A 24,117-nucleotide genomic window follows, 5' to 3' on the forward strand; every position below is an offset into this window, starting at 1 on the left:
AAGTTATCTTTCAATTCCTGAATACATGAGGAGCCTCTCTGAGCCTGGGAAACCACCGACAATAAATGTCCCACCCTCTCACCCTCTTCAAAGGATCTCTGACGATAAAAACTCTTCTTTCTCTCTGCGGCCTGCACTAAATGACACCTCAGCTGCTCCTGAGCTACCGCCAGCGCCTCACTGTTACTCAGAGTGGGAGATCTACTAAACACTCTCTCAGCCTCCACCACTAGGACATGTGCCTTAACATCCGCCTCCCTGGACTTAGATTTGTGCCTGCTAATTTCTTTCATCAAGACTCCCCTCAGGAATGCTTTCATGGCGTCCCAGACCCCCGGTATGGAAGCTGTCCCTGCATTGATAGCAAAAAATTCTTTAATCTCCAGAGAGATCCCAGACAAATCGCCCAACACATTCAGCCAATGTGAATTACACTTCCACAGCCTAGGCCCCTGTCTGAGCACTCCCAGGCACAAGTCAATCTGCACCAGAGAGTGGTCAGACAGCGACCGAGGATGATAGACAACATCTTTAACCAATGGCAGCATAGCATCATTAACCAGGGCCATATCAATACGCGATAACGAGTGGTGTGTGGCTGATCTACACGAGAATTCCAGCTTATCAGGGTTACGCAATCTCCATACATCGTGCATCCCTACTTCACACATAATATCTCTGAGAGCCCTACTCCCCGGTAACCCACCTGCTCCTTCCACCCGACATCTATCCAGGGAATCATTTAGCGTGCAATTGAAGTCCCCAACCAATAGCCACGGCAACCCAGGAAAGTCCGCCACAAAGTCCATAACCTCTCTCATCAATGGGGAAGCAAATGGTGGGGGCACATACACGGAAACAAGCACCATCTGCATTCCATCCACCTTGCACACAACACACACATACCTGCCATCAGCATCCACACAGTCCTGCAAATGTTCATACCTAATGCTACTATGCACAATCATGCTTACACCTCTAGAGTGAGAGGAATGAGTTGAATGTAACGCATGGACCACCCAATTTTTACTCATCCAGTGTAGATTATCTCCAGTCAGATGCGTTTCCTGAAGGCAACATATCGCCGGCTGAAACCGCCCTAAGTATTGAAAAACACACTGTCTCTTCCGTGCATCTGCCATCCCTCTCACGTTCCAACTTAAAACTCTAATCACCTGCGACATGGTAAAACTTCAGACCATACTTGAATCCCCTACCCCACTCAGACTTCCTCTGCGCACAGTACAAGACCACAACCCTTCCCCCCAACTGCCCCCCCACCCACCCATCCCCCTCCCACCCTCTCATAACCAGTTCACTGTAACTAGGGAAAGCTATCCCTTTGATATCAACCCCACACGTTAAAACAGGGCAATCCAGGAGCACTATGCCCCTCAGCATATAACCATCAAACCATATTTTAACACAGTTCCTCAGGTAGAGAATCCTCCCCACATCTGAGAAAAACATTTTCCTCCCTTATCTACCAACTCCCTCCACAGGATCTACCTAATGGTAGCATTACATAATACACTCCTTAACTGGTGCAACCTGTATAGCAACATTAGAGTGCAAATGCAAATAAAAATTAAACATAAGAGACTGTATCTTGGCCTCCTTCAAGTATTCTGGGCCCCACTTCTCAGTTGTCGCTCGTGGACGTCCAGCCACTGCGCCGCCTCCTCTGGATCTTCAAAAAATCTGGTGGATCCCAGTGCTACAACACGCAATTTAGCAGGAAACAACATAGCATATTGAACTTGTAGATTTCTCAACCTTTTCTTTATGTCCATAAATCTGCTCCTCCTCCGTTGTACTTCGTTGGAATAGTCCGGAAATATGGATACTTTCACCCCATTCAGGACCATCTCCTCATTGTCCCTTGATTGCCGCAGGATAGTGTCCCGGTCTTTAAAATGCAGGATCTTCGCCAGTATAGGCCGAGGTGGTCTGCCTGGCGGAAGCGGCCTCATGGGGACTCTGTGCGCCCGCTCCACCGCATATAGGGACGACAGACCTTTCTCATGAAATAACTGATACAACCATTTCTCCACAAACTCTGTAGCATTATCTCCCTCCGTTTTTTCTGGCACTCCAACAATCCTCAGGTTGTTCCTTCTGGACCTGTTCTCCAGATCGTCTGTTTTAGCATATAAAGCAGCTATGTCCTTAGCAGTTGTTTTAGCCGCCATTTGTAGAGGCCGAACCTCATCTTCAATAGTAGACACCCTCTTCTCCAATTCAGAGGTGCGCTCAGATATCTTATGGAGGTCGTGCCTAATTATAGAGACATCCGACCTCAGGCTACCAACTTGAACAGAGAGCACCTTCAGGGTACTGTTACAGCTGGCCACAGCTGCCATAATGTCCTTTAACGTGGGCTCTTCACTAGCCGCATCTTTGAGGCCTACCACGCTGGGGCCTGGGCGTGCAGGGTTCAGTGGGGGCCACTCCGCCGCATCCAGGGCCTCCCCCTCAATGGATCCATCCTCTTGGTCAGAGGAATCGTGCACATCAGCCTCCTTCTCCTCTGCCCAGTCACCCACACCGCTATCAGCACGCACAAACTTGCTCAGCTTTGCGGCCGCACTCTGGCTCAGCTTAGACTGTAGGGCCGGCCCCTCTTCCTCCTCGGCGCCATGCTGGCTCACCTCCGGCCTGTCACATCGCGGCCCTTTGCTGGATTTTCGCGGCATGTCGGAGCACTCTGAATCACCCCCGCACTCTCCGGTCTCCTCTCCCCCACCAGGTAAGAAAAACTAGTCGAAACGGACGTTGCCACCACAATAATATCAGGATACCGACAGGAGCTGCGAGCGGTGCGTCTTACTCCATGCGCTCTCAGGCCACGCCCCCATAAAAATATTTTTTCAATACGGCAAATGGCGTAATAAAAGTATCAAAATGGCCTATTCGCCATTTTTTCATTGCTCCTGATCTAAAAAAAATTGAATAAAATGTGATCAAATAGACACACACACTCCAAAATAAATCGATAAAATAAAAACTACAGATCGTCATCAGATCGGGAAAATGAATCCCCACACAACTCAAAAGAAATAACTATACAAAAATAATGGTTGTCAGAATATGATAAAAAAATATATATTTTTCATTTTTATTTTTTTGCATTTAAATACATAAAAATGTTTTGAAAATTTACATATGTGGTAGCATTGTAATCACACCGATACTGACGGTGAAGGGCACAGGTCAGTTTTACCGCAAAGGGAACGCCATAGGGACAAATCCTGTAAAACTGTGGCGGAATTGCGTTTTTTTTTCCAATTCCAACCCATTCAGATTTTTTTTTTTTTCCCATTACATGGTATGCCATATTAAATGGTGCCAATAGACAGTACAATCTGTCCCGCAAAAAAACAAGCCCTCATATGGATGTGAATGGAAAAATAAAAAAGTTATGGCTCCAGGAAGACGGGGAAGAAAAATGAAAAACCTCTGGTATCCTAAGGGTTAATTTACTTGTTGTTTTTACTTTCAAAACTGCATCAGGAAACCTGGCTATAACCGTAGGCCATGGCCTAGTGTTTCAGGTCACTTAGCCTTTTTCTTTAAAGGGTGTGTGGGGTGTGTGGGGGGGGGGGGGGTGGTGTTACCCCACAAATAACATTTATTATCTGTCCATGGGATAGGTGATGAGTGTCTGATCATTGAATGGGGGTCCTCCTCACTACACCACCATTGCCATTTCAAAGTCTGTGGGATGGTCTGTCTCAGTCTGATAGACAGTGAATGGAGTGGTTCCTCCATTCCAACTCCTCATTCCATGCTGTAAGCAAGACCTCGGGACCCCAGTTCTAGTGATCAGTGGGGCCCCAGCAATCGGACATGACGTCTGTCCTGGCAGGTGATAAATGTCCATTGTAAATGCTGCTCATGTATTGTATGATTTACCTCTAACTCTTCCTCTTACAGGTTTGTAAATATAATCACCGAACCCAAACAGAAAAACATTGCAATTCCTTTAAGGCGCCTGGCTAATGAGGTGAGCACCTATTGTCCCCCTCCATTCTTTTCTTAAAGGGGTTGGCCTATCCTCCGCCAAACTGATATTAATGATCTATCCTGAGGGGAGGTCATCAATATAGGAAACTGGACAACCCCTTTAGAGGGTTTGCTGGGTTAGGATAATCTGTTAGGAAAGTTAGAGTTGGGCTACCCGTGAGCATTCCGCAATTTGCGGAACAAAACTAACGGACCTTTATAGAAACGCCTATTCTTGTCTGCGACCTGTTCATTTCTTGAGCGCAGTTTTATAGTATAACTGTTTGTCTTTCAGCTGAAGATTCCAGAATGGGTGGTAAACCTACGTCACAGCGCAACTCACGGGAAGTTGCCCAAACTGAGTCTGTGCCGCAAAGGTAAGCATTCTTAATAGGACCCGTCAGTTCTCCTGACATCTGTTTTATGTGAATTCTGTAGCATCTTTACTTTGAACCATGTATGGTACTTTTCCTCTGTTTATTCCTCCTAGAAATATACCCTCAAACACTATGCAGTAAGTGCTGGCAGAGCCATTGACAAGGGGGACCAGTGAGGGAAAGGGTTTCTTTCACTGCATTGTCCTTTGTATCACTGCTTATATTATCTAGCATTAGAGGAAATCTTAGGAGGTTATCATTTAGTAGTGACCAAAAAAACCTACAGGGGTTAACCCATATTGTTTAGGGCTCATGCACACCAGCGGATATGGACCCATTCGCTTGAATGGGTCTTTGATCCGCAAGATACGTTCTGCACCGCAAAAAAAATAGAACATGTACTATCTTTTTTATTTTTTTGGCGGTGTGGAGGCACAGACCGAAATCCCACTAGAGCGCTTCGTAGTGCCTCTGTGGGCTTCCGATCTGTGCCTCTGAACAGCTCCATATCTTGCGGATTGCAGACCCATTCAAGTCAATGGGTTCACACGACGGAAACACTCCTGGTGGCTGTATATTGTGGACCTGATGTTTGCGGGCCATACAGCCGTGTACATGAGCCCTTAATAGTTAGAGGTTGTCCAGGCTACAGATTGATAACCTACCCTCAGGACAAGTCGTCCATGAAAGATTGATAGGGGATCAACCTAAAATTGGTGGGGGGTCCTAAACCTGACACACTCACTGATCAGCTGTTTTGGGCATCTGTGCCACTGGAAACTGGTCTAGTGCAGAGTGCACAACCAATTTCAAGGGCTGAAAATAAAGGCCTCTTGCACCTTCAACTCCCCTCCTTCTGTTTTTTGCGTTCCGTACCCGGAACCATTTATTTCAATGGATCTGCAAAAAAAAAAAAGTTAGTTCGTTTGCCTTCTTTTTCCGTATTTCTGTTTTTCCGCTCAAAGATGGGACATGTTCTATTATTGGCCGCATAACGGACAAGGATAGTACTGTTCTATCAGGGGCCAGATGTTCCGCTCCGCAAAAAGTTGAATGGATGTCATCTGTATTTTTTGCGGATCCGTTTTTTGCGGACCGCAAAATACTGAAAAAGTCATAGGGCTGTGTGCAAGAGGCCTTAAAGGGATATTATTAACTGCGATACTGTATATATGGCATACTGAACATTTTCAGGACTCTCTATGAATGGGAGAATACATGAAAAATGCATGTGAGCAGCCACAAAACAGACATACCTGTCTTTTACCAGAAGGTTTGGGGCTGCGCAGAATGGTATTGAGGGCTGCATGTGGCCCCCGGACCCCAGGTTGTGCACACCTGGTGTAATGGCAGTGCAGGGGTACTGAAGCTCAGCTTTTAGCAAAACCAAGTGAATGGAAGCTTTGGTCCCCATCCTCGGACAGTACGCAGCGTATGGAGCCTTTGGCTTCTGCTCCGTACACTGTATAGTTTCCAGTGCTGTGTCTGCCCCCACCGGTCTTAGTCCCCACCCCCAACATCTTGGATTGATGACCTATCCTGAGGTTAGGTTATCAGGATCTGTAGCCCAGACAACCCCTTTAAATCCTGCCTATGATTATAAGCATTTATTTGTATTTACTTCTATTAATGGTAGAATAGCGCCACCTGTTTTTAAATTCTTTATTAATTGTGCAATAAACATTTTTGTCAAAAATAACACTTATTCCCTATGCACAGGACAGGGGATATGTTATTGAGCATAGGGGAGCATAGTGAACTGCCCCGTGAGAATGCAGCAGTCCTCTGGCTGCATTGATTGTGAGCACTTTTTTTTTTTTATTCCCCCCCCCCACGCACGGTTGCTAGGAGACTATCGGGATGCAGACCCGATCATTATTATTTTCCCTTATAACCATACAGAATGCATAGTACAATAACGCTGGAGGTGTTAAAAAACAAAACAAAAAAAACCCCCTTATTTAAAGAATGTACTAATGTGGTAAAAGCTGAATCCTCTAGTTTCCTGGAAGATATCAGGACATTAGTTAAAGAAAAAGTTCAGTCCGCACTAGCTTCCCGGGAGTCAGCTCCCCCTTCCTAAAATCCCTCCTCAAATTATCCGTGATAGTCGCAATCTGGTGTGTGACTCGGATTCTGATGCTTTGGAAGGCTCTGACTTTGAAACGTATGAAAAAACATATGCATCTTCTGATGGAGATAATGAATATAAACGTTTCTTATTTAATCGGGATGACATTGAGCTTATAAAAGCGATTAGAGCCACATTACAGATGGAGGTGCCTCAAAAGCCTAAGTCAGTGCAGGAAGAGATATTTAGGGGGCTGGGGGGAAAAGAAAGTCTGTATTCCCAGTTCCAGATAATATTCAAAAGTTAATAAAGTCAGAATGGGAAAAGCCAGATAAAGGATCTAGAGGCGCTATCTCTTTGCCCGATTGGGAATCCATTCCCAGATGGACGCCCCTGTGGCTAAGGTAGCAAAACATACCGCCCTGCCATTTGAAGATTCAGTGCAACTTAAAGACCCCATGGATAGGAAAGCAAAGAGCCTACTAAGGAAAACCTGGAGGCTACGGCAGCCCTTCTTAAAGGGGTTGAACCCGGAGCTGAACCCGGACATGCCTCCATTTTCACCCAGGCAGCCCCCCTGACTTGAGCATAGGAGCAGTTCATGCTCTGATGCTCTCCTTTGCCCTGCGCTAAATCACGCAGGGCAAAGGCATTTTCAGGAGTTCTGGTGACGAACTGGGCTCTCCATGGGGCTGCCAGGAAGCCCGGTGATGTCACCAGCACTGATGGGCGGGCTTTAGCGCTGCTCTAGCCAGTAAAACTGCTAGGGCAGTGCTTAAGCGCGACCATCAGAGCCGGTGACGTCACATAATACACTGCCGGGCAGAAGCTTCTGTTATGTTATTGCGAACAAAAGAGCCCTTGCCCTGCGCGATCTAGGGCAGGGCAAGGGAGCGCATCGGAGCATGAGATGCTCTGATGCTAACATCGGGGGGCCTGGGTGAAAATGGAGGTATGTTCAGGTTTGAACCCGGACAACCCCTTTTAAGCCAGGGGTGTCTTCTACTTGTGTAGCTAGAACCCTTAATCTGTGGCTAGAGCAATTGGAGATTTATCTGATCAATAAAACGGCGAGAGATCCGATTCTGTTTCTAAAAATAGCAACTAGTTTCTTAGCGGATTCTGCGGCTGAATCCGTAAAACTTTCAGCACGCACTGCAGTTTTATCTAACACAGTCAGACTGGTTCTATGGCTCAAAGCATGGGCAGTGGATACATCCAAAAACAAGCTAATTTCCCTTCCCTTTCACGGCCAATATGTTTTTGGACCAGATCTAGACAAGATCTTAGAAAATGCCACAGATAGGAAGATAGGCTATTTATAAGAGATATAAATCAAATACAGAATTTTCATGTCAGCCAGTACCAATTGGAACAAAGGAAAGGTGAGGGAAAAACGGGGAAGTGGAGTTAGGATCCATGAATTTGATGTTATTTGTTCCCAAGTGCCTAAAGGGAACCTGTCACCTCCAACAAACATCCCAAGCCGGCAGCAGTACCTGAGAGCATGTTTGTAACTCATTTTCTTCCTGCAGTCAGAGAAGCAGAAGCTGTAAAAACTTTTTTTTATCCCCTGCGCTTATCTAGTCAGCCTTCGTCATAAGAGAGGGTTACCCTATAGTTAGAATCTTCCCTTCCAGAAAAGTTTGTTTTTGCCACTCTACCTCCCTCAGCAAGGTACCTTAAAAATTGGCATAGAAGATTTACTAAAATTAGGAGCCATAGAACCTGTCCAGAAAAATTAGCTAGGAGAGGGCCACTACGATCGCCTATTAATAAAAAAAAAAAAAAAAGCGTAAAGTCCAGAATTATAATAAATCGAAAACCCTTGCATAAACATGTTGCATATAAGAAGATCAAGTCTTTACCAAGATCATGGCGGAGGTGGTAGCAGCATTAAGACAAGAAGCAATCAGTGCCCTCCCGTATCTGGATGATCTTTTAGTGATAGCGGACATCAAAAGTCTATTAGGGTACTTTCACACTTGCGGCAGGACAGATCCGTCCTGCGGCTATTTCGCCGTGGCACCGGACCGCCGCTCCGTCCGCATTGACTATAATGGGGACGGGGGCGGAGCTCCGGCGCAGCACGGCGGTGCATGGAGAAAGCCCGCCGGACTAAAATTACTGCATGTCAGGCTTTTTAGTCCGGCGGCTTTCTCCGTGCACCGCCGTGCTGCGCCGGAGCTTCGCCCCCGTCCCCATTATAGTCAATGGGGACGGAGCGGCGGTCCGCGGGCACAACTAAATAGCCGCAGGACGGATCAGACATGGTGAACAGCCTGTCGGATCCGTCCTGCCACAAGTGTGAAAGTAGCCTTAGAAAACCATTTACAGATGGTTCTAAACAACCTCCAATCGTTAGGGTGGATCATCAATTGGGAAAAATCAAACCTTTCCCCAAGCAGCCGGAAAACATTTCTAGGGATATCTTTGTATTCCTTTTCCTAGAGATCATTCCTTCCATCTCTCAAAATAGGAAAATTGCAAAACCAGATAGAGCAGAATCTCCTCTTTTTGAATTCTCTTATCAGTACAGCAATTAAGATTTTAGGAGGTCTCTCGTCATGTATCCCAGCGGTTGCTTGTCTCCATTTTATTTAAGACCCCTTCAGAAACTCATTCTATCCAGGTGGAACAGGTCACAAGGGACCCTAGACAAACAGATTTTTCTAGACTGAAATGTAAAAAACTCCCTAAAGTGGTGGCTCATAGACGGCAACCTTACAAAGGGAATATACTGGAACCAGCAACGTCCCCTCGTAATCACAACAGATGCCAGTCTTCAGGGTTGGGGGTCTGTAGTTCAGGAAGTCTACCAGGGCAAATGGCCACACCTCATAAGACAACAATCCTCAAACTTCAGAGAACTGCAAGCAATTTGGAAAGCTCTGAAGAAAACATCACATTTTATCAAAAGGCCATCATGTTCTTATTTATTTGGACAATTGAACAGCGGTACCCTTCATTCAGCATCAGGGAGGGACGAGACACCATCCACTTCAAAGTTTAGCAAACAAAATATTTTCTTGGGCTGAACAAAATATAATCTCGATCTCGGCAGTTCACCTAAAGGGATTTTTAAATATAAAAGCAGATTACCTGATCCGTCATGTTCTGGACCCGGGGGAGTGGACAGTATGCCCAGAAGCATTTCAGCTGATAATAGGAAAGTGGGGCAAACCATCAATAGATCTTTTTGCCTCCCGGTAAAATAGTAAAATTTTTCTCCCTCAACCCGAGAGATCTCCCAACTGCGGTGGATGCCTTTTTAATCAGGACTGGACATCTCACCTAGTTTACGCATTCCTGCCCATTCCACTAATTGCCAAGGTCCTTCAGAAGTTTCAGAAAGAAAAATGTACCTTGATTTTTGGTAGCTCCCTTCTGGCCTCCCTTCTGCTGGTTTGCACTACTAGAGTCGCTCAGCATAGAAGCCCCCCTTCTACTACCTCTGAGATCGGATCTGTTATATCAGGGTCCCATTCTCCACCCAAATTTAAAAAGCCTAAAGATGTCAGCCTGGATTCTGAAGTGTCCATCCTCATAAAATTGGGGTTATCTAATAAAGTGGTTTCCACCTTACTCCTTAGCAGGAAACTGAATACAAATAAGGCGTATTTTAAAGTCTGGAGGAAGTTCGCCTCTTGGCGTGGAGATTAATTCGATCAGTCCAGGCCCAATATATCGGCGATCCTAGATTTTCTTCAGGACGGATTAGACCTGGGGCTTTCTCCTAATACCCTTAGGCCTCGTTCACACTTCAGTGTTTGGTCAGTGATTTCCATCAGTGATTTGTGAGCCAAAACCAGGTGCAGCTCTAAACACAGAACAGGAGCAGATCTTTCACTTCTACCTCATGTCTATGGAGGCTCCACTTCTGGTTTTGGCTCACAAATCACTGACCACACACTGAAGTGTGAACGGGGCCTTAGGGTTCAGGTCTCAGAATTGGGGACTTTATATAATACTAGTCTAGCAGAGTTTCCCTCAATAGCCAGGCTCCTGAAAGCAGCAGACAGACTTAAACCAACAATCAGGAATATGGTAGCCCCTTGGAACCTTAATACTTGTCAGGGTTAACTTCGGCACCTTTGATCCATTAGAATCTATGTCCATAAAATGGCTCACATTAAAAACCATTTTTCTAGTAGCTATAACATCACCAAGACTAGTCTGTGAACTCCAGGCCTTGTCTATTCAGGATCCTTTTCTTAGTATTTTGACAAGTTAGTGTTTAAGTTAGATCAGTTTTTTTCCCCAAAAGTTTTCTACTTTCCATAGATCGCAGGATATAGTAGTACCCTCGTTTTGTACCAACCGCAAAAATGATCAAGAGGCTATTTTTCATACCTTAGACGTCAGACGAGCAGTACTAAGGTATTTAGAAGTGGCAAAGGATTAGAGAATTGACAAGAACCTTTGTCCAATTTTGCGGACCAAATAAAAGTAAAAGTTTTATATTTCCTGCTGGATAAGAAGAGCCATTTCAGAAGCCTATAAATTGGAAGGGAAGGTACCCCCCTCTTCACTTTGAGCACACCCTACAAGCGGCATTGCTGCTTCTTGGGCAGAAAGATCGTCAGCCTCTCTACAACAGATTTGTAGGGCAGCAACCTGGGAAAGAATACATACCTTAACCAAGCATTACAAGCTAGACATTTTTTTTCTAGCAAAGACATGGCCTTTGGACGTAAAGTCCTTTGTGCTATTGTTCCCCCTCCAATATATTCTTTGTATTTTCTCAGGATGTGGTGTCATGGAGACGACTAGGGGAAAAGAGTATTACACTCCCCTGTAATCAGGTTTCCTGGAAGTCTCCATGACACCACATACTTCCCACCCATTTATTTTAGTACATAGATTATATTTTTGTTTTCTTAAATCTAAGATACTTATCCCTTTTATCCTGGTTATGTTGGAAATACACTGGTGATAGAGGGGAGGGATTTAAACCTCTGTTTTTCCTGTCCTATCAGAGGAAGGTAGTCTCAGGATGTGGGGTCATGGAGACTTCAGGAAACCAGATTACTGGTGAGTGTAAGGGTCCATCTGCAATACACCCGGCCGGCACCCCCCATAAAACTGCCTATTCTTGTCTGCAATTGCAGACAAGTATAGGACATGGAAGAAAATGTGGGGGGTTCAGTCAGCACAACCCTGTATGCAGGTGCACATTGCTATGGCGAAATACACATACAAATGCAATGGCACTCTGCAACCAGCACTCTGCCCTGCCTCTATGCTGGATGTTGGATGAGGCATTAGTTTACATTTTGTCCAAAGCGTAATAAGCCACTCACCACGTCAAGGTCGCCTCTATGAGTGGGCCCTAATACTAGTTCCTACCTGTTATGGGCCATGACAGCCACACAAAATCCAGGGAGCGCAGGTACAGCATGCACTCCAGGCACACTCTGCTTTTAACCCCCTCCGGGGCCATTACAGCTTCCATCGGATCCAGGGATGCAAGTACCAACATGCATGCTGAGCCCACTATATACTTCTCCTGGAGCCAAATGGCTACTGGTAGGCGCTATAAAAGCAGACTCCTTTTTATACCGACTTTAAAACCAGCCTCCAGGGCATACTAACTGGTCAGGTGTGCTTGACTGCTTGGAGATCGCCATGCCTCCAATATATACTACAAAGAAAAAAATGTGGGGGTTCAGTCAGCACAACCCTGTATGCAGGTGCACATTGCTGTGGCGAAATACACATACAAATGCAAAAACACAACACAACAAAAACACCTGTGGTAATATCGGCTCTTTCTGTGGTGAATCTATTAAGCACCTATATGCTGTCTGACTTATATGATAAGTTAAATCTATACCTCGAGTGATTTTTACCTTACCGTCATTTGTGATGTTTTATCCTTTAGTTTTTTTAATTTCTGTACAATTTGCGTATCTTGTATGACGTTTTAACATTGTGATTATTTTAATATTGAGAATTGCAACAGTAGAATTTAAATAAAGGAATTTGTTTTGAGCAGCCCTCCAGATATGAGTGCCATATCTTTATTACTACAATTTTACTAACCCTCTGGTGTTTTGGAGTTAACACTTAGATAGTGAGCACCATTCTATCCTACTGATTGGTAGAGCCACCCCATCCTGTGAACATATTGTACATACTTTTCAGTAGGCCAACATTTCTGTATAAAAAATTAATTGGTTACGGTATATAATCTAATTTTCTGAGATACCAACTTTTGAAATCTCATTAGCTGTAAGCCATAATCAACATTAACCCCTTCCTGACACATGATGTAATAGTACGTCATGGCGGCAGGTGACTTGCCGCAATTTGACGTACTATTACGTCATGGTGATTGCGGTGCGCACCCAGTCACTGCAGGCGCCTGGCAGTCACTGATAGCTGGGCCCCTACTGTATCCATTGGCTTTACTGTAAAAGCTGATGCCGGCAGATTAACCCCTTCTATGCCGCGGTCAGCGCTGACTGCGGCATAGAAGGTGTTTGCGGTTATTGAGCGATTCCCATCGGGTCCCCGCTCTGCAGTGATAGGGACCCGATGGGTGAGAAGGCAGCCCGATGTCCTTCTATGGCAGCCTAGATTCAGCCCCAGGCTAGGTGTCCTAGACAACCTGTTAGTGTATTACTCAGTGTAGTGTACTAACAGGCAATGCGTTACAATACAGATGTATTGTAATGCATTGCTGAGGGGATCAGACCCTCAAAAGTTGAAGTCCCAGAGTGGGACAGAAATGGTGAAGAAAGAAAAAAAAAAAAAAAAAGTTTTTCAATTTAAAGTTTCAAGTAAAAAAAATAAACGCACATCCCCATCCGTAGCAACCAGCGCTATAAAAATATCACATGACCTAACCCCACAGGTGAACACCATAAAAAATAAATAAAACAGTGGCAAAAAGGCAATTTTTTTGGTCACCTACCATCACAAAAAGTGCAACACCAAGAGATCAAAAAGGCGCATGCCCCCCCAAAATAGTACCAAACGGTCACCTCATCCCGCAAAAAATGAGACCCCACCTAAGACAATCAGACAAAAAAAACTAAAACTCAATCTCAGACTATAGAGACACTAAAATATGCCTTTTTTTTCTTTTTTTTTTTTTAAATGCTATTGTGTTTAGTGAAATAAATAATAGAAAAACGTAGACATGTTGAGTATCGCCGCTTCTGTAACGACCAGCTCTATAAAAATAACACATGACCTACCTCCACCATTTCTACTGTAGAGGTGCATCAGGGGGGCTTCAAATGGGACATGGTGTCTAAAAACCAGTCCAGCAAACTCTCCCTTCCAAAAACCACATGTCGCTCCTTCCCTTCTGCGCTGTCGCCCTTACATCACCACCACATGTGGGGTGTGTTTGTAAACTGCAGAATCAAGGTAATAGATATTGAGTTTTGTCTGGCTGTTAACCCTTGATGTTACAGGAAAAAATTGATTAAAATGGAAAATCTGCCAAAGTGAAATTTTGAAATTTAATCTCAAAATCCTTGTGGAATACCTAAAGGGTTGACAAAGTTTGTAAAATCAGTTTTGAATACATTCAGCAGTGTAGTTTCTAAAATGGGATCATTTATGGCTGGTTTCTCGTATGCAAGGCCCACAATGTGACTTCAGACCTGAACTGGTCCTTTAAAGTGGGGTTTGGAAATTTTCTTAATTTTAAGAATTGCTTCTAAAATTCTAAGCCCTTCCAACTTCCTTTAAAAAAAAAATTAAATTACATTTACAAAATGATGGCAACATAAAGTAGACATATGGGGAATGTTACCATAAGTAATATTTTGAGGTATCAATTTCTGTTTTAAAAGCGGAGAAATTTAAAATTTATGACTGTCATGTCATGTGTCACGAGAAAATCTCAGAATGGCTTTAATAATTAAGTGTTCCAAAGTTATTACCACATAAAGTGACACATGTCAGATTTGCAAAAAATGGCCTGGGTAGGAGGGCAAAAACTGGCCCAGGGTAGAAGGGGTTAAACACAATATCCGCATATTTCTGTGTGCTTTTATTGTGTAAAAAGAAAAAATGATTTGATACATATGCAAATTAACATAAGTCATATCTTGTGTGACCAGAGAAGAGTCATATTTTCAAGCTCTGACTCATCCCAGGTTAATTTGCATATGTATCAAATTCAAATTTTTTATTTTTTTTTACACAATAAAAGCACACAGAGCTATGGGGACTAAGTATTGCGGATGTGCTAGTGGCCATCTGGCAACCCATGTCCTCAGCTCTATACACAAAATCCCGGTGACAGGTTCCCTTTAAAGGGGTTGTCCGAGTTATGAGAGAAAAAATAAAAAAAATATATAGCACAGAAAATCTCATGGACAGCAATATATAACTAAGCTAAGCAAGTTTTATGCAAAAAAAATATATTCCCTTATTTTCCCTGGTTCTTTTCTGGCCCTTGTTTTTATTGCATTTAAACAAAATCTCTGCCCCTCCCCCTGCTCTGCTAAGGGAGTGGCTACAAGAGCTGCCCTGAGTGACATGTCTGCCTGCTGGGAGACTCTGCAGCATGTTGTATGTGTAGGACTACAAGTGCAAGCTGTATAATGACACTGCTAAGGGAGTGGATACAAGAGCTGCCCTGAGTGCTGGGAGAATCAGCAGTATCTTGTATGTGTAGAACTACAGGTCCCAGCTGTATAATGACACTACGAATACACACAGGATCTTCCCCCTACCTTCTTGTGCAATGCTCTCTCTAGTCTGTCAGATTCTGTGCCAAGAATTGTCACTGCTGCATCTAGCCAGTCTGTGCAGCTGAAGGGGTTAAGAATCCTAGGAGAGAGCAGCCCGGCAGTGAAGGGGGCGTGGCCAGCACTTGACATCAAGCAAACAAACTTTATCAGAGCAGGGAGAGAAGCTGACATCACAGGTCATGTGACCCTCATTAAAATCTGAGAAACCAGGCACTGTAGATAAAGTGAGTTAATTGGAAAGCTGTTATATTTGCCTAGTTAGGAACATAGAACAAAAAAATAACCCGGACAACCCCTTTAAGTTACCTCTAGCTTGCTTTTTTTTCCTTCAGTCTTTCTATATTATCTTCGGGGAGAACTGCTGACAGCTTCTCATTATTCTTAAAAATATATATTTAGTAATTTTGCTTCTCTGAAGATTTCAGGTATTTTCTTCATTTACAAGACACACTATTTTTGTGCAGGTTGGGATTTTGTGATGGATTGGCTGAGACGTGAATATTGGTCCCGTCAGCTGGGTAACTCCTCAAATCCTCAGTGGATGTCTGAAGAGAACGATGATTCAGAAGAAGCTGAAGAAGTCCTTCCCACCTTGTCGCTAAAAGAACAGAAACGGCAAACTCTCACTGGTTAGTAATGTCTACATCTCAAGGTTGTTTCCTCTAGTAGCGGTTTCTGATATTACTCCTCACAGTGGAGACATGATAGAAAAGGAACACAAATGATTTTTACTGCCAGCTGCCTATGGTCTTTGTCAATTTTTGCCCCATGTGTGAACGATTCAAGACGCCTGCTCATCATAGTCATACACAGACATACTTACAGGCAGTCTCGCCAAATTCACCTATTAAACCATTAGCAATGGCCAGCAGAACCTTTGTCAAGCGTGCTAGACGTACCTTGATGTTTCTGTCTGTCATGAAAGTCCAGCAAAAGAATCCTTTTAATCCTTTTGAGGATGGCTATAAAGTATCGGCGGGGCGGGGCAGGCTTTAGTTTTCATAGTGCCTAAGCCTGACGGCCATCCCTGCACTGTGTACCTACTGTGCAAAGGTTTCCCCCTCTACCAATGCCACTCTGAAGCTGCACATCCCGGCTGTAAGCGGTGCCGGGCAGCCTCCTCCTCCTCTCCCTGACATCAGGGAGATGCGCCGGCATGAGATTTGCCGAGGCATGTGTAGAACAATTCTCTGAGGCAATTGCCCACTAGAGGAATGTTCTACACATGTGCTGGAAGTGCAGCACAAGATTTGCCAAATCTTTGCAGCTTAGGGAAGGTACACAGTGCAGGGGTGGGCGGCAGGCTTCAGCGCTAAAGCCCGCCCTCCTGGACACTTTATAGCCATTTTCAAAAGGATTAAAACTTCAATCTATCAGTACTAGGATTTTACTACGCATGCCATGTTAATGAAGGACCCCATGTAGTCTTCTGAGCAGAGGTCGACTGTGACACAATTGATGATGAGGAAGTGTACATCTGTCTAACTTATGCCCTCCATTGCCATGGCCCTGCTCTTGCTTAAAGTCCCATCCAGGGCAATTATTGGGAAGGACTGTTCCTTGGATTGCTTATTAAAGCAAATGCTCGTTCATTGGGCACCTAAATCATCGTTTCTGGACAGTTGATGGTCCTGTGTGTGGATGAGCGATCACATGTAGCAATGATTGCTGCATGTAAACACGGCTTTCATGTCCTCTGACGCTCAGGTATGCTTTGTTCCTGCTATTGGCCTGTATAAAGAACCTTTAATTAATGGTAGATGGTGGCTATCAATGGGGACTTCCCTCCACCACTTCTGTAATGAACATTTAGTACTCTGTAGCTTCACCAGGAAACTGATAACATTTATTCCTTGCTGCTTTGCTTTCTGGCAGATATTGTCTTATTTTTTTTAATTATTTTTTTCTCTTTATTTCAGCAAAGCTCCGAGAGTCGTTACAGTCCTACACAAGTGAGCAGTTTAAGGTACTATCCCTATCTCTCTTCCTCTTTGTACTAAATACCTGTCATTACACGGTTATTTCCTAGCAGACACGTATGTATCATATTAAAGCTCTGATGATTTACATCCTTGAGGGGATTTCAGATCAGAAGGTTTATATGATGAATCACTTGGCCTTTGTGCAGTCTACACAGAGTAAAGTCCTGCTGAGAGTAATTGTTTTCTTTCTGAGGCTTGTTCTTTAAAGGAAACCTGTCGCCCAATTGGTGTCTGTAATGGTAAGCTATCTCACAGATGTCTTATGTCATAGCTGCATTTATGTCAAGGATTAAGGGGCCAGAGCATAAGACATCACATGCTAATAAACCTGTAGGGTGTCAGTCATTTCCCACACACATTGGCACTGTCCTCCCACATAATGCTAAATTTGACCAGCTCAACTTCAAGAGGGTTGTCCCACAAAAAATATTCTACACTTTTCCAACCAGCACCTGGATCTGAATACTTTTGTATGTAATGTATGTAATAAAAAATTTAGCATGCCCAGTTATTCTATAAAATGTATCTGTATAGCACCACCTGCAGTACCCCCCCCCTTTTTCTTTGATCTGCTTACTGAGATGGCTGCACATGCTCAGTTCCAGCCTTCACCTGCCCCCTGAGCTGTGATGGGGAGAGATGAGACACGCCCCCTGAGCTGTGATAGGGAGAGATGAGATGTGTCCCCTGAGCTGCAGCACAAAAGACACTCCCCTGAGCTGCCAGCTTGATATGAATGAGGAGATCTCTGGATCCATGTGAGGTACAGGGATGGTTCTAGCTTTGTCAGAAAGAGATTGTCATGTACTTTATAATGTCTGATTTTCATTTTTTTGCATTAGTTATGGGTTAACACCTTTTTTAAAGGGGTTGTCTAGTTCCTTTATATTGATGACCTAACCTCAGGATAGGCCATGAATATCAGATCGGCTGGGTGCCGATTCACGGGACATCGCTGATCCTCTGTTTGAAGGTGCTGATGCACTTGTGCAAGCACTGCTTTCCCTTTAAAATCACCTGTGCGCCATCTTCTTTGCAGCAGCAATGCAAAGTAATAATACATGCAGTTGTAATTGCACAGTCTCTACAATGAAGACAACATGCAGGTAAACTTTGAAGAGGAAGCAATACTCGCACAAGCGCCTCAAACAGCTGCTCGGCGAGGGTGCAGAGTCAATCCTCTGAAGGGTAGGTCATCAGTATTTAGGGCTCGTTCACACAAATTTGTGATGCCCGTTGCTGTGTTGCGGACCCGCAATACACAGGCACTGTTGCGTGGCCATTCCGCATCATGTATGTGGACCCATTCATTTCAATGGGTCCGCAAATCCGGAGATGCTGAACGGAACACTATGGAAGCACTACGGAGTGCTTTCTGGGGCTCCGTTCCGTGCTTCCACACAGCAAAAACATAGAGCAAGTTCTATCTTTTTGCGAAACGGAAGGATCGCGAACCCCATGCGTCTGCCCCACGGACAGTGCCCGTGCATTGTGGACCGCAATTTGTGTGTGAACGAGCTATTAAGCTACTGCAAAATTCTCTTAAAACCTCACTCGACTTAGAATGGTGGAGATGTTGTGGGTCTGTGACATGGGCTGGAATGGAAGCTTCAGCCGATGAGAATGCACATTATGCTGGTAAAACTCCCTATTTATTTAATGCATCACTTTAAAGGCTATGGACATTTTAGGGGCAGTTTATTTTATTGTTGCCTTTTTACTTTAATAAGAATTAAGGCTGCATTCACACGTCCATGGAACATGGACCATGTGATACCGGCCTGGATTTCTTCAGAGTGCAGGAGCGCACGGCGTCATTGGTTGCTATGACGCCGTGCGCTTCCTGATGCCGCCGCAGTACAGTAATACACTGGTGCACTCCTGCATTCTGAAGAAATCCAGGCCTCAAACTGCGGCCCTCCAGCTGTTGCAAAACTACAACTCCCAGCATGCCCAAACAGCCTACAGGTATCAGCCTACAGCAGGGCAATGTGGGAGTTGTAGTTTTACAACAGCTGGAGGGCCGCAGTTTGAGGGTGCCTGCCATAGAGGAAAAACTATTGAAAAAAAAATGACCAATTGGAAATGATTTTTAGCGCAAAATGATTTAAAATGCAATGATTAAATCTGTGCACACCTTTTTGTTGCATTTTTATTATTGCATTTTTGCTAGTTTTGAGCTAAAAAATATATATATATTTTTTTTTCAAACTTTTTACTATTTCTTCTACAGCTTTCGCTTTCTGTGCATCTATTGCTCTCTATCTCACAATTAATCTGTCAGGGAGCTGCTCTGACAGCTCAATCTGCAGCTCCTATATCTGAACTCCTGACAGTTCATAAACACTCATTACAATTGAATTCTTATCAAATGTGAGTAGTATAAAGTTATCCATAGCCATTAAAGGCAAGTCAGCCAATCATTGTGTTACAGAGCAGCACATTTTAGCAGTACAGCACATGAACCACTGGTGCAGTACTTTGGTATGACTGATCTGCTAGAATGTTCTGTTCCTGTGGTCAACAGGTGAGGGCGCTCTGTTTCTTCACCGTACACAGTGGTAATGTGCAGAACCCTGATGAAGCTCCTGTTCTCAACTTAAAGTGCAGTTGCTAGCCGCTATTTCTGACTTTTATATGTAAGGTGTCACTGTGCGGTTCACTGACAGTTTTGACCGTTTAGGCTGGCTGCATGCCCTCTCGTGTACTGGCTGCAGGCTGACTCCTGTGTATGCTGGCTGCGGTGTCCTGTGTGAACTGCTGCCTGTGAATGTTTGCACTCCCAGTGTCTGTGCAGTATCACTGTTGCTGTGCAGGCTCCCTTGCGTACTGGCTGCAGACTGACCCCTGTGTATGCTGGTTGCTTGGGACTGTGTGCTGGCTGCGGTGTAGTGTGTGTGTGTGTGTGTGTGTGTGTGTGTGTGTGAACTGTGGCCTGTGTTTTGTTTGTGGCTTCCTGGTCTGCATCTCTGTGGTTCTTGTTTCTGGTGCCGTGCAGGATGGCGGCATGCGCTTTGTGTACTGGCTGTAGGTGTTCCCATGTATGCTGGTTCTGTGATGCATGCTCACTGCTGCCTGCGGTCTTGTGTGAACAGGGACTGAGTTGGATTCACTTGTGATTGTATGCTCTGTGCTTCTTGTTAATCTGGTTCTGATGGGTTTATCAGGTGCCCTTATTATCTCCGCTATATCCATCTGTGAGCTGTGGGGCTCGTGGTCAGTCTCTTGTGTCTTGCTGGGTGTAGCACCTCACTGCTCACCCAGTAGATCAGTGTATTGTATGTCTTGCAGGGTGCAGCACCCTGCTGCTCACCCAGGAGGGTCTGTCTGTCCTGTGCCTTACTGGGTGTAGCCCCCTGCTGCAGACCCAGGGGGTTTTGCCATCTGCCCTTTTGTGTGGTGTCGCCTGGTAAAGTGTTGGTTATGTCCTTGCCTGATCTTCTGTCTGGATCCACTCTGTTCCATCTGTAGCCTAGCAGTGCTCTAACTGCGTCTGTTGTCTTGTTGTCTGATCCTTGTCCTGTGTTTCCGTGGGTTCCGGTTCTGTTGTCTGTTCCGCTGGTGCTTTCACCTGCGTGGTTCTCTGCAGGTAGGGGCCAAGTGTACCAGAACTTCCTGGAGGTGCGACCAGTGATCCCTCGGCCCAGTTCATCCCTACTACCAGGGGCTCTGTGAAGAATGGGGCTCACTGGCTCTGCACCCTCTGGGTTTTCCTCTGGTCTGCCGGTGCACTTGGTTCTGTGGTAGTTCTAACACTATTGCCTAACCTGCATATGTTACTGTCAAGTTCATTTATTCCATGTGTAATAAAGTATTCTGTTGGTCCCTGGTCTGAATCTTGCCTGTGTCCTGTTTGCAAGACGTTCCAGGTGTCTGCCTTGGACCTCCGGCATGTGACATAAGGATTATACGTATAAGTTGTCTGCTTATTTCTCTTAATCATATATTTTTTGCTTGTAATGGTTTCGAAGCCCCAAACAAGAGTTTTCCTTCGAATTATGGTCTCCAGTTACAATAGTTCTAACGGAACAATTGTAATATTATAACTGCAGAGACTGTGGAAGAAATGTGAGAACCCCCTGAGGTGGACGGTATTATTAACGCAGACTGTTGTCTGTGGGCAATTCTAGAACTCCTGCTTTGGACAGTATGGGCACAGGGCTGATTTGTTAGCCCAAATGGCACAGAAGAACATACCTTTTGGCTGATTGATGCTGTCAGAGAATACAACGGATCAGCTGATCCTCTGCCCTGTAGGCATATATACTACTCAGCCAGTGGGACCTCACGAGTACAGCAGACTCATAACTGAAGATCCGTTCACATGGACTGGATTTTGGCCAGGATCTCACAATAAAACCAGTGATGGTCCACCTCCCATTGCATAGGAATGCTTTCTGCACCCCCACTTTTTCATGGTATAGAGATTTTTCCTTGCAGATTTTTGTAGCATGCTAGTGTTGAGCCAATCGAGCTTTGCGTCATAGATCCAAAATCGATTGGTCCTAAGCATTAAAATGTATTGCTTCCACGGAGGTAAAATTTGCGAGACTTCAGTGAATGAATTCAGTATTTATTTCTACATCTTTAAAACATTTAAAATTAGCAATCCGAAGTTGGGTTTGGTACAGAGTTACCAGCCGGCACCAAACCTGACTTTGGATTCCGAATTTTAAATGTTTTTTAAAGATGTAGAAATGAATACCGAATTCATTCTCGCACGACTTCAGGTAAAATGAATTTTGTCTCCATGGAGGCAATACATTTTAATGCTGTACTGAGACAGTCTGTACAGAAAAGCTGGAGGATTATCCCCCATTGAGTGACAGTGCCGCTAATACTCGTGTGCGTCTTCTGTACACCCACGGCACAGTGTCAGTATCGTATTTTTACCACTAAAATGCATGTCTTATTTAATACCAAGTCTATTGTATTCATTGATGGCAATTATTAGCCAAATGGCACGATTTTGTGTAATTGAGGCTAATGGGGATCATACTGTACTGCCTTTACATAGGGCACTATAGTCAATGACAGCCACTCGTCTCCATCAGTCCCGGAAACTGTTGTTAAAAAATGGGGGTGTTGAAGGTGAGGGTACTTTTTGGGTTACCAGCTGCAGGATATACCGGAGTTACTTTGTAGTGGGTTTCCCAGTTTTTTGCAGGTGATGTCTAGTGAAGTGACGCTCCTATGCCTCGCTTATTCATGTCCTTATTAAAGCTTCCCTGATGTGTAAACCAAGAATGCACTTTCTTCAGATTTTCCAGAAAACCGAAAAAAAAAAAACAGAAGTGAAGTCTGAAAACACATATGCTGAATTCAGCCCTAAATAGAAGCTTGGCAACTTTATAATCTTTTTCCAGCTACCATACTACCCAGAATGACATGGGCCCATCTATTGGCGGCTGCTGGGTCCCGGTGCTGTCAGCGTTGGTGACTCAGTGTGGGGGAGTGTTTTTCTGTCTTTGGTTTTCAGTATATTATTCTTACTGCTCTCTTCCAAAATGCATGGGGGGGGGGGGGGGGGGGATGAAATACCATGCAAAAGTCGACTCATTCTTGGCTCAGTCTCAGAATCCCACAATATGTTCACATAATTTAACCAATAAAAGTAGAATATGCACATGTTTGTTCTCTAATAAATATATACAATTTTTATTTTATTTTTTATTACAGATTTTTGAAGAACAACAAAAAGATTCTGCTCGAAAACCGTGGACTGCCACAGCTAATCTGGAGTGGATTATAGCACAAGTCAAAGAGCTGGTGCATCAAAACAGGTAATGTGGTACAGATGATGGGTTGTAAGGCTTGCATGTAGAAAAGCCACAATTTACAATAGTTGATACCAAAGCTTGTCTACTCCCTCCTGACCTCTGCATCGGTCACAGAGCATGCCTAGAAAAGTCTCCCAAAGAAGTCAGCAATCCCCCCAATTGTGTCTGTGGACCACGATGGCTGCTGTAAAGCATATCTCTAAATACTAAGAACCCCTCAGGCAAGATGGCCACCCTCTTAAAGGGGTTATCTCATCTCAGACAATGGGGGCCTAGCGCTAAGATATGTCCCCATTGTCTGATATGTGTGGGACCCGGACCTATATCAAAAATGGAGCCCTGAAAGTGGTGGAGGGCGTACAGCGCTTGTTCAGCCACCCTTTATTCATTTTCTATGGGGCCGCCAAAATTATCCGAGCACTTGCTTGGCTAATCCAGTTGGGCCTATGGAATTGAATGGGAGCAGTGGCCGATCATGCACGGTGCGCTCCTATTCACTCAAGCCACCACTTTGCGGGGCTCCGTTCCCAATATAGGTGTGGGTTCCAGAGGTGGGACCCGCACCTATAAGACAATGGGGCCATATCCTAGAGATATGCTCCTATTGTCTGAGATGAGACGACCAGGAAATAAAATGAAAAAATTGGAAAATAACAGGTTAGAAAAAAAAGCATGTGAGCCACTATCTGGTTTTAACTGGCAATAAAAATGATAGGTAACACATTCCCTGCAAATCTTCCTTTCCTCTTTTAAATATGTGGCATAAATAGGTAGGGGCCCATTGTATGAGTGGAAGTCTCTGCATATAATAGAATCTGTGTTGTGTTTTATATTCCCCTCAGCGTTCAGACTGCTGTAGATATTTTCCTTCAAGACGGTTTCCTTATACCTACTGGAAAACAGCTGTCGACCCTGAAGATAGAGCCAGGTATTCTTACGTTGTGTGACTATAATATTGGTGGTTGAATGACTTGAAACAGATGTTCTTCTGTTCTTCATGGTCCAGCAGAGCACCTGGGTGATCATGAGCGCTCACACCTGACTGTTAGGGTTAATTTAGATGGACGATGTTCACATCTGGATGCTGTTTGACCCTGGACTGATCACTAACCCATTATATTCAGTGGGATAATTCACATGTGATTTTTCTGCACAGACCGTGCAGAGAAAATTGTGGTCTCCAGC

The 24,117-nt window shown here is 44.4% G+C and overlaps 1 protein-coding gene across 1 annotated transcript in view; it reads left to right on the forward strand.

Annotated features, from left to right (window-relative positions):
- Positions 1-24,117, forward strand: part of LAS1L (LAS1 like ribosome biogenesis factor) — a 47,960-nt gene that overhangs the window by 7,472 nt on the left and 16,371 nt on the right. Inside the window, exons 3-8 of the mRNA XM_044268671.1 lie at positions 3,937-4,006; positions 4,301-4,382; positions 15,635-15,799; positions 17,090-17,136; positions 22,832-22,935; positions 23,775-23,860. Coding sequence (XP_044124606.1) covers positions 3,937-4,006; positions 4,301-4,382; positions 15,635-15,799; positions 17,090-17,136; positions 22,832-22,935; positions 23,775-23,860 — 554 coding nt within the window. The remainder of the gene's footprint in view (positions 1-3,936; positions 4,007-4,300; positions 4,383-15,634; positions 15,800-17,089; positions 17,137-22,831; positions 22,936-23,774; positions 23,861-24,117) is intronic.

Source organism: Bufo gargarizans, chromosome 9 (assembly GCF_014858855.1).
Source record: "Bufo gargarizans isolate SCDJY-AF-19 chromosome 9, ASM1485885v1, whole genome shotgun sequence".
In the NCBI taxonomy this organism is placed as follows: Eukaryota; Metazoa; Chordata; class Amphibia; order Anura; family Bufonidae; genus Bufo; species Bufo gargarizans.